This window comes from Otolemur garnettii, unplaced genomic scaffold (genome assembly GCF_000181295.1).
Source record: "Otolemur garnettii isolate 467f Iridium unplaced genomic scaffold, OtoGar3 scaffold00013, whole genome shotgun sequence".
Lineage (NCBI taxonomy): Eukaryota > Metazoa > Chordata > Mammalia > Primates > Galagidae > Otolemur > Otolemur garnettii.
Window position 1 is genome coordinate 3,691,100 of NW_003852408.1, and position 11,295 is coordinate 3,702,394.

An 11,295-nucleotide genomic window follows, 5' to 3' on the forward strand; every position below is an offset into this window, starting at 1 on the left:
GGCGCCGAGCCAACAGAAGGAATCTTTAAGAAACAGGAATACTTATTAGATTGCTGGAATATTGCATTATGGTAGGGGAGGCTGTATTTCCATTGTAGGACTGTGTAATCGGTTTTATGCTATGTGTATGTATGTGTGTGCTATATAAAAAGTCAGCATGCATATAACACATAGTAGTAGGAAAGAAAAGAATAAAAACATGACACTGAATATCCTGGGCACAGTGTGTCCAGTTGTTCATTGCTACTTTTTAAGAAGCTTCACAGAATAAGGGTAAAAACCATTCCTGTATTGATAGTGATCCACCTTTTGTGACTTATATGTAACTCTACAGACATATGAATAGCATTTATTTTTCTTGCAAAGTGACAAAGTTGGCATTTCACAGTAATGAGAAATACATTTTCAAATTTATAAAGTTTAAAGTAGATAAAAGAAATAAGTGGTAGAAGACGCCCAAAAGCATTTTAACTATTTTTACATAAACAAGAGTTCAGTAAATATCTGGAAATATGATTACCCCTCAGTTTGTTTATTCTTTTAAAATGTTATTTTGAATAAATCCAAGCTTACAGATAGAGGGTAGTGGCTAACAACTATAATCCTAGCATTCTGGGAGGCCAAGGCAGGTGTATTGCTTCAGCTAATGAGTTGGAGATCAGCCTAAGCAAAAAATGAGACCCCATCTCTACAGAAAGTAGAAAAACAGAGGCAGGAGGATCGCTTGAGCCCGAGAGCTAGAGGTTGCTGTGAGCTATGATGGCATAGCACTCTACCCAAGGTGACAGCTTGAGACTCTATCTCCAAAAAGAAAAAATCCAAGCTTACAGTTAGGTAACAATAGGCTTACGTATTTCACATTTTAAAAGCCATACTTTTCAAAAGAACCCATTTGCATTCAGTTGAAAATGTGAAGCCCTGGACTTTGAATAAATCAGGTTTTTGTTAGGAGTATGTATATGTGAAACATATCTGTATTGTAGAACAGATTGAGTAGGATTTTTAAGAGGAAAATACTACCAAATTCACCTTTATGCAAATGATTAAAAATTGTGGGAACAAGTACATATAATCTTATGGCACAAGGTCTAAGAGCTTTGAGAAAAGCAACATGTTTACATTAATACCTAACTTCATTACACATGGTCTTTGTGGATAAGACTATTTTAATCTAAAGACTGAGTTTTTGATTTCTGGGCAGAGTAACATCATAAAAATCAATGATAAACATAGTGTTGGTGCATTATAGAGCCTATGAAAGAAGAGGATGTGAGGACATGCATTTTGTTTTACAGTAAGTTGTAGGTTTACACCTACCATGTGTTCTCTTCTATTGAAATATTCCTTGCTAGACCAGTGGAATGCAAGGAACAAATTTAAGTTTTACAGAACATCTGTTTATGGGAATTAAGAAGATTTCATTTAGAACCAATAAGGCAAAATTGTAGCACTTTGCTGGAAGTAGACTGAAGATGTTTTAGTATCTGTTTTGCTTCAAAATAAGCATAGGAATTGTTGACAGGCTTATGTTCCTGTTTAAGCAAGGCAGTTAATGTTTTTGTGTCTTAAAAATGGGAATTAATCATTATATCTGAAAGTGCTTTTGAAAAACTCAAATAGTCTAAAATTGTGAGGATAGTATATTCTAGCATACTCAGTTTACTTTTAATGTATTAAAGTAGCTTGTTCTTCCACCTTGGGTTTAAGTAATGTTGCAAATAATGATACCTCCTTCCACTAGAGCAGTGGTTCTCAACCTTCCTAATGCCAAGATGTATTTTCATTGTTACAAAGGGGTTGTGACCCACAGGTTGAGAACGCCGCAACAAAAAACCCTAACCAACCCAAAAACTTTAAAAGAAAATCCTTTAAAACAAGAAATTTTTTTTTTTTTTTAAAGAAACAGAGTCTCACTTTATTACCCTTGGTAGAGTGCTGTGGCGTCACAACTCACAACCACTTCCAACTCCTGGGCTTAGGCAATTCTCTTGCCTCAGCCTCCTGAGTAGCTAGGACTATAGATGCCCACCACAACGCCCAGCTATTTTTTTGTTGCAGTTTGGTTGGGGCCAGGTTTTAACCCCCATCCTTGGTATATGGGGCTGGCACCCTACTCACTGAGTCACAGGTGCTGCCCAGATCACAAAATGTTTTAAGGGTCGTTTTTCCCTACTTTGTCAGACTAGATGGAGTTATGACAATTATCCTAACATTTTGCGTTGTGATATGATTATTACATTGGTTTTAAGTATTTTTCTATATAAGTATTTTTCTATCCACTCTGTTTTGGTTCTTTCTTGCCCTGCTTTTCTGTAAATTAGTGTGGTTGTTCTTATAGTTTTGTTTTGTTTTTTGAGACAGTCTTACTTTGTCACCCCCTGATAGAGTACTGTGGCGTCACAGCTCACAGCAACCTCAGATTCCTGGGCTCAAGTGCTTAGTTTACCTCAGCTTCCTGAGTAGCTTGGACTACAGGTGCCTGTGATAACACTGGCTATTTTTAGAGACAGGATCTTGCTCTAGCTCAGGCTGGTCTTAAACTCTGGAGCTCAGTGAATTCGCCCGCGTTGGCCTCCCAGAGTGCTAAGATTGAAGGTGTGAGCCACCACCATACTCAGATCTTAATAAAGTTTAACACCAAAAATGGGTAAACACATTGTGGGGGCATTAAAAAAAAAAAAGTATACCATCACACATACACACACACACACCCCCTTTTTTTTTTTTTTGGGAGACTGAGTCTCACTTTATTGCCCTTGGTGTAAAGTGTGTGGCATCATAGCTCACAGCAACCTCAAACTCCTGGGCTCAAGCGATTCTCTTACCTTAGCCTCCTGAGTAGCTGGGATTACAGGTGCCCACTACAATGTCTGGCAATTTTTAGAGCTGGGGTTGTGCTCTTGCTCAGGCTGGTCTCAAACTCATGAGCTCAGGCAATCAACCCTTCTCTGCCTCCCACAGTTCTAGGATTAGAAGCATAAACCACTGCACCTGGCAGTATACTGTTATCTTAAATCAGCAATATAAGCAGTGAGTGGCCCACAATATATTACTTTGAATATTTTATTTTGAATATCAGTAAATAACATGTGAAAGTTTGTACTGAAAGTTTGTCCATTACTATATAATGTATATGTAAATAAAGGCATTTTATTATCTCATGAACAAAGAACTAAGTAATAGTTCAGTAATATGGGCTGCTTTGTTATAAGTGAAACTTTTGGGTTCCCCCACCCCAAATATTTTAATGTAGACTTGGACTTGTTTTCCCTCTCTCTAAACTATACATCTTTTGGTGTACTTTAACTTAGCCACACAATTCATATAGACAAATGTATTTTAATATTTTCTGAAATATTTAAAATGATGAAATAGTGGTACTATTTAGCTACACATTAAATTAGCCCCATTGATCTATCTTTGTGCCATATCTGTCTCTCAGGTGACAAATGTGGATACCCAGGCATATGATCATACCAAATCATTCTGACAATATGCCATGTAGAAAATTATTCTAAAAATGAAAATGTAGTTTAAGAAAATTTTAAGTCAATCTTTTCCCAATTAATGATTCAGTTCTTTGATTTTTTTTATGTCAATTTCAGGTGTCTCAATAATTTCATTAAAATTTTTTGAAAAATGTCCCAAAAGATAAAGTTTAAATGCTTAAATGACAATGCTTGTCTGTACATAAATTTTTCTTTTTTAGTTTTGTTTTGTTTTGAGACAGAGTCTCACTATTTTGCCCTCAGTAGAGTGACATAGCGTCACAGCTCACAGCAACCTCCAGCTCTTTGGCTTTAGCGATTCCCTTGCCTCAGCCTCCCAAGTAGCTGGGACTATAGGTGCCTGCCACAACGCCCAGCTATTTTTTTGTTGCAGTCGTTGTTTAGCTGGCCCTGGCTGGGTTCTAACCTACCAGTCTCAGTGTATATGGCCAGCGCTGTAACCACGGTGCTACGTGCCCCTAGCCTTAGCAGCTTTTCTTATGCATGCTGTTAAGACATGTCAAGTTGAATAAACTGAAGTTTTTTGGTTTTTTGTTTGTTGGTTTGTTTGTTTTTTGAGACACAGTTTTACTTTGTCACCCTCGGTAGAGTGCTGTGACATCATAGCTCACAGCAACTTCAAACTCTTGGTCTCAAGCCATTCTCTCATCTCAGCCTCCCAAGTACCTGGGGCTATACCTGCCTATTTTTAGAGGAGGGATCTTGCTCTGGCTGGTCTCAAACCTGCGAGCTCAGACAATCCACCTGCCTCAGCCTCCCAAGTTCTGGGATTACATGCATGAGTCCCCTAGCCCAGCCCTAAACTGAAGTTTTAAATTAAGAATCTGAAAGATCAAGATGTCTAGAATCCTTCTTTACCACTTATCTCCCAGACTGTTTACTCGTGCTTTTAAAAACATCAAAGGAGCAAAGAACTTAACTTTCTCCTTTATACCAATGAAATAGCCAAAAATTATCAATAAAACTTCCTGCAAGAAAGTAAGTGACCAAGACTAATTGTGTAATTAATTGATCTCTGAAAAAGTTAAGTTAATGTTGTAGTTCTTATGGAAATATGATTGTTGGCTTGGCGTCTGTGGCTCGAGTGGCTAAGGCACCAGCCACATACACCTAAGGTGGCGGGTCGAATCCAGCCCAGTCCCACCAAACAACATTGACGGCTGCAACCAAAAAATAGCCAGGCGTCGTGGTAGGCGCCTGTGGTCCCAGCCACTTGGGAAGCTGAGGCAGGAGACTCGCTTGAGCTCAGGAGTTGGAGGTTACTGTGAACTGTGATGCCACGGCACTCTACTCAGGGGGACAGCTTAAGGTTCTGTCTCAAAAGAAAAAAAAAGGAAATATGATTGTTGACTCTGAGACCTTTCACTATTGGAGGTGTTTATTTAGGTGCATCTGACTACTCAGTGTGTTGTCATATATGATAACATTATAATGGTTGAGGGAGGGTAGAAGGATGCTGTCATGGCTTTCTCATTCATCAAATAATAAATTTAATGAATAATTGCTATTTCTTCTAATCTATTAGCCCTGTAAAGGCATTAATTTGTTGGAAGAATAATATGTATAGTGTGCTTGATTGATTTTTCTTTTTCTCCCAATTGCACAATATTGTATAAATTTTGCATTCTAATAACCTTCAGTTACAGTGTATATTCCTTAGTGATAAGTGGAATTACCCATTTTGTTCTCTTAAAAGCTTACTGATGAGCATTATATACTAAGTGAAATGGGACAGTGTAAGAACAATGTAATAAATTCAGTAGATTTAATGAAATTTAGTAAGTTCTTGAAATAAACAATATACAGAAAAATTCCTTGGCTTTTATATTTAGTAGAGGATGGAATCAAAAGAGGAGAGATACAGAAACTTTGAAGGAAGATGAGTTGGGAGAGGTGGGACCCTGCATGGTATGATCAAGCTCGATCAAATTTGGGCCACTGTTAGAAGACTAGTCCTGAAAAAAAGTGTTAAATACCATTAGTGTTTCCATTATGAATAGGCTGAGTAAAGTCAAACTGTGGAATTAAAACTATTCTGTGGCTGGAAAAGCCATGAAAAGATTCTGTAATCTTATAAGTAAGATGATGACCTGAGTAATTTAGTAGTTTTTAATTCATGATAACTTCTTCTGATAAAATTTTACTTTTACATTTCTCATGTGTAGGTTTAAGAAAATCTACCAAGAAGCGCAGTGAATCTCCACCTGCTGAGCTCCCCAGTTTGAGGCGGAGCACACGCCAAAAGACCACGGGCTCCTGTGCTAGTACCAGGTAATAATTTGGCTTTTTAAGGTTATGATAAGTTCACTTATTTTATGATGCTGAGATATGTTCAATTTCAATCCTGAACTCCATAAGGATTTTTTTGAGATTAGTGAAGTGAAATAATTTTTTACTTGACTCGGTATTTTCTCTAACGTAACTGGTATTATCTTTGTGAATTCTTCTTCAGCGTTTATTTACATCTTTTTACTATGTTTGAATTATGCTATTTTTTGGCATTTCTTCCTTTTCCTCTGTTTCTATACTATTTTTAGAGTTACTGCCAGTAGTGTTTTTATTTTCAGAGTTTAGTCTGCCAGATAAATCTCCAATGATTATCTGTTTTCTTTCTAGGGCAGTCTCACTTTGTTGCCCTCGGTACAGTGCTGTAGCATCACAGCTCAAAGCAACCTCTAACTCTTGGGCTTAAGCGATTCTCTTGCCTCAGCCTCCTAAGTAGCTGGGACTACAGGCACCTGCCATAGTGCCTGGCTATTTCCTTGTTACAGTTTGGCTGGGACTGGGTTTGAACCTCCCACTCTTGGTGTATGGGTCCAGCGCCCTACTCACTGAGCCACAGGCACCGCCCTCCAATGATTATCTTTATGTAAACTTGGGTTGGTGATTTTTAAAAGATAGGTAAATTTCCCAGTACTATGATTAATGAATCAAAAGGGATGCCTGTATTAATAGCTGTCATATTGCCTAATTAGTTTTTAAAAGTGTTAGCACCAGTAATTATGTTTTAATGGATGAAGGACAAAATATGCTCAATTTTTATTTTATATTAGATCTTCTCCTCAAGACAATCGTATCGTATGAGTTCTTTCACATCTCCCAATTCCTGTTTTCTCCCAGTTGATGGGATCTCATTTTCATAGTCAGCTACTTTCAATGTGATAGTTTGTTTTTTCATATACCTTTATTAACTGATTGAGAATCTTAGGTAAAAGGTAAAATTTTTCAGGTTTGGTCAGTTGGCTAAATGCCCTTGTTCTGCTATTCCATAGCCAGACATGGTTTCTGCTTCTTTTATATGTTCATTCTTGGATAGCATTATTAGGGAGGGAGTCATGTTCTGAGAACATGTTTGGCGATTTTGTGAATGTTACAGAATGTACTTACACAAAATAGATAGTGTATCCTCCCACACAAAGCTAGATAGTATAGTTTATTGCTTCTAGTATGTTACTGTGTTGAGTACTGTAGGCAGTTGTAACAAATGTCAAGTATTTGTATATCTAAACATATATGTAGTCCTGGAAAAGGTACAGTAAGCTGTAGAGTCTAATGGGACCACCGCCATGTATGCCGTGGTCCTTCATTAACAGAAACTGATGATGTGGTGTGTGACCATAGTTTGTTCTCTCCACTAAATGTATTAAAAATGAGTGTTTGGGGGTGCTGATTTTAGTTTGCCTTTTCCCTACCGTGACTCAGGTTAGTAGAAAGGTTTTAGCAAGAGGACTTTTTTAGTCCTCTTCAATGATCTATTTTGATTACTCTTGGTACAATAGTAACATAAGTAAACAAATTTTAAGAAGTGTACCTTTGTTGCTATTTTTCTATTTCTTTGAATTGTTTTAAATATGTGGAGTTTGTATACTTGTTTGCTTTCAGGGTTTCTTAGCGAAACTTTTATGAGAATCTCTGAAGAAATTTCTTAGTTTGTCCAAAAAAAAGTCTTGTTTTGTTTTTTTTTGGAGACAGTCTCAAGCTGTCGATTTAGATAGAGTGCTGTGGTGTCAAAGCTCACAGCAATCTCAAACTCTTGGGCTTAAGCAATTCTCTTGCCTCAGCCTCCTAAGTAGCTGAGACAACATGCGCTGGCCACAATGCCTGACCGTTGTTGTTGCAGTTGTCATTGCTGTTTTAGCTGCCTGGGGCTGGGTTCAAACCCACCATCCTTGGTGTATGTGGCTGATGACCTACACACTGAGCTATGGGTGCTACCCAGTTTTTCAAAATTTTTGTTACATTTGTGAAAAATTCTGGGTTGTATTCACTGATGGCTTACAGTGTGAGGTATAAACTGAATTCACTGTGTTTGAAAATTAATTTTAAGTTGTGTGTGAAGTCAGTAATCTAGTGTTATAATTCTCTTTCTAGCCATTCTTTGCCTCCTTCTTTCCTTCTACATGTCAGTTTCACCGGCTCCTTGTTTTCTAGGTGGCATCTCATTTTGTTGTAGTAGTGAGATTTTATTCTAATTAATAAATAGTAGGTTTTTGCATTTCCCAAGGAAATTTGGGGTTTAAAATACTAACAAGTATTAATAATTTCAGGGAGTATTTTGTGTGTGTGTGTGTCACCCTTGGTAGGGTGCTGTGACATCACAGCTCACTGCAACCTCAGAGTCGTGAGCTAAAGTCATTCTCTTCACTCACCCTCTGAATTAGGTGGAACTATAAGCACCTGCCGTAACTTCCAGCTATTTTTGTTGTTGTTGTTGCAGTTGTCATTGTTTTGCAGGCCTGGGCTGGATTCGAATCTGCTTTGGTATATGTGGCTGGTGCCCTAACCACTGAGCTATGGGCGCCTAGCCAGGGGGAGTGTCTTCGTTTCTACCTAATTTGCTTCCTGGTTTCTCTGTCATAATAGAAGAAATGTCATCGTCTATAAAATATAATTTACTTCATGAGAAATATGATCATTCTATTTTCTATATTCCTTATTCTGTGACTGTGTCTTAAACAGGCGTTTTCCCAAAGGCCATCTGTATTTATTTCACATTAATTTCATAATTCTTTATTTATTTTAAAGAACGTAGTAGTTATTATTCACATTAGCATAGTCATTTTTGGGTGATTTAGGTAATCTGGAACTTAAGGGATGATAATTTTTCTCCTTTTTTCTTTTCTCCCCCTTTCCTCATCCCATTGTTCGTGTTAGTCTACAAGCCTGTGTATATTGATCCACTGTTTACCCTGGAAGTGGTGCTCTGTTTTAAATGTATTGAATTTTCTCTGCAGGAGGAGTCACTTTTCCATTTATTTGGAAGTGTTTAATAATCATTTCTGTCTCTAAGGATGACATCTCCTAGTAACACAAAAGCTTGCATTGTAAATGCAATATAACTTGGAAGAAATTTAAATATACAAAGTCTTGGTTGTTACACATAGTGATTTTCTGCAACAATTTTTATTTAACAAGAAGAAACTGGCTTTGTGCTCTATGAATTTGAGCTTTGTGTTGTCTATACATTGCTCCTGGTTCACTGGTAATGCTGCCTGTGATGACATTTTTTCTGTTATAGTCGGCGAGGCTCTGGCCTGGGCAAAAGAGGAGCAGCTGAAGCTCGTCGACAGGAGAAAATGGCAGACCCTGAAAGCAACCAGGAGACAGTAAATTCTTCAGCTGCACGGACAGATGAAACTCCCCAAGGGGCTGCAGGTAGATTGACAAGTCTAAAATGCATTTCTGTCTTTTACAGATATATTCAAAGAGAAGGCGGGGAGAGAAATATACTAGATGTTACTGTCAAATAAACTTTGTTCTGTTTGTTTTACTCCATAGGTTTGGCATTCTGATAAGCTGGATTTGTCATTGTTTTTAAATTGCCCAATCCAAATTTGTACTAATTACATTAAGAGAACTCCTAGGAGGGTGTAGACTCTTTCCTGTTTAAGGTTTTTATGTTGACTAGAACTTACAATAGTCCATTTAAATTCACATTACATAATAAAAAGATTCCAGTTCATCAGTCATTACTTGCTTATGGGTATGAATCTCAGGACAGTAACACAGGTTAGATGTAGGTGTGTACCGAACTTTTGAACAAAGCTGTTTCATGTATTGTTGTTTCATATTAGAATATGTGCTAGTTTTCTTTTAATGTCAGCAGTTGATCATATGTCATAGTTCATCTAGAAGATTTTGGCTTACTACTATTACCTTCTCATCCTGTCCATCTTAGCATTTTTTGCCGCTGTTGGTTTTGTATGATAAATTACATGTTTGACTTATAGCATGTCTTCTGGTGGGAGAGTTTTGTTCCCATATCTTTTTCCTAGAATTGTTCCCTGAAGGATTAAATGGTAGATATTTAGAAAGTCCATGTTATGTACAGTTCATTGAAGCTGTTCACAACACACAGGCCGTCCTGGTATTGTACATTCTCTCCTCCAGTCTTTTTTATTTTTTTGGGAGGCAGGGCCTCAAGCTGTCCCCCTGGGTAGAGTGCCGTGGCATCTCAGCTCACAGCAACCTCCAACTCCTGGGCTCAAGCAAGTCTCCTGCCTCTGCCTCCCAAGTAGCTGGGACGACAGGTGCCTGCCACAACGCCTGGCTACCTTTTTTTTGATTGCAGCCATCATTGTTTGGCCGCAGGGCTGGATTCAAACCGGCCACCTTAGGTGTATGTGGCTGGCGCCTTAGCCGCTTGAGCCACAAGCGCCAAGCCTCTCCTCCAGTCTTTTAAAGTTTACTTTAAGTCTGAATATGGAAGTAGGGCACTTCCCAAATGGATGACAGAAACGGAGCTGCTGAATGTGTTAAAGGTAGACTAATTACAGTAATTACAGCTAACATTAGTAGAGTACACGCTATATTGCAGACTGAGTGTTTTGCACTTTATGTATTCTCTCACTTTAATATTTACAATAACCTGCTGAGGTTTGTTTGTTTGTTGTTTGTTTTTTCTGTGGTTTTTGGCCGGGACTGGGTTTGAACCCACCACCTCTGGCATATGGGACCGGTGTGCCCTACCCTTTTGAGCCACAGGCACTGCCCACCTGCTGAGGTTTGAGTGCTGTTATGGCCATTTTATAGATGAGGAAAAACCATGACCTATATTAGTCCACGATGCCCAGGGTTATAAGCTAGAACTGGTGACTTCTGAAATCAAGGTCATAGAAATCAAGCACACATTTCTAAAAGCTGTGTCATTCTGTTTCCCTATAGTTACAAGAGTTTAATAAATATAGATTATAATTGAGGGCTTAGGATAAGGGAATGAGATAGAAAGTTTTGTTCTTAATTCATTTACCTAAAAGCTTCCAGGGATCTGGCTCAGCCCTCCTAAAAATTTGGTTTTGTTTTCTTATTGTTTATGCCCCCTCTCCTTTTTTTGAATTGGCAAATGTTACACTGTCAGATTATACAAGTTTCTTCTTTGTTGTCTTACAAAAGTATTTTGAGGGAAAAATGTGAATTACTTAATAGTTGTATAATGTACTTTTATTTGCTCAGTGTGTAAAATGGGAACTTAAACATACAAATATTTAATTTGGTAGAGGATATAGGTTCATGGACATAGTGTACCTTTCAGCAAGTATCCACTCTCAGTGCTTCTATAGTTTCTATCTTTAATTTGAAACGTTTGTTTGTTTTTACACTTTCAAAAAGATTGACTTAATCTCTTCATTATTTATTTACTTTTCAGTGTTAATTTATTCTTTTAATTTTTATTTTTTTTTGAGACAGTCTCACTATGTCGCCCTGGGTAGAGTGCTATGGTGTCAGAGCTCACAGCAACCTCAAACTCTTGGGCTCAAGCAATTCTCTTGCCTTACCTTCCCAAGTA

At 37.8% G+C, this 11,295-nt stretch overlaps 1 protein-coding gene across 13 annotated transcripts in view; it reads left to right on the top strand.

The window, feature by feature from the left end:
- TRIP12 (thyroid hormone receptor interactor 12) overlaps positions 1-11,295 on the top strand; it is a 147,614-nt gene that overhangs the window by 65,616 nt on the left and 70,703 nt on the right. For all 13 annotated transcript variants that reach the window (XR_002772109.1, XM_023510451.1, XM_023510455.1 and 10 more), the window contains 2 exons: positions 5,675-5,780; positions 9,028-9,164. Coding sequence is in view for 12 of the 13 variants with exons in the window: in XM_023510451.1 (XP_023366219.1) it covers positions 5,675-5,780; positions 9,028-9,164 (243 nt within the window). In the remaining variant the exon portion in view is untranslated. The remainder of the gene's footprint in view (positions 1-5,674; positions 5,781-9,027; positions 9,165-11,295) is intronic.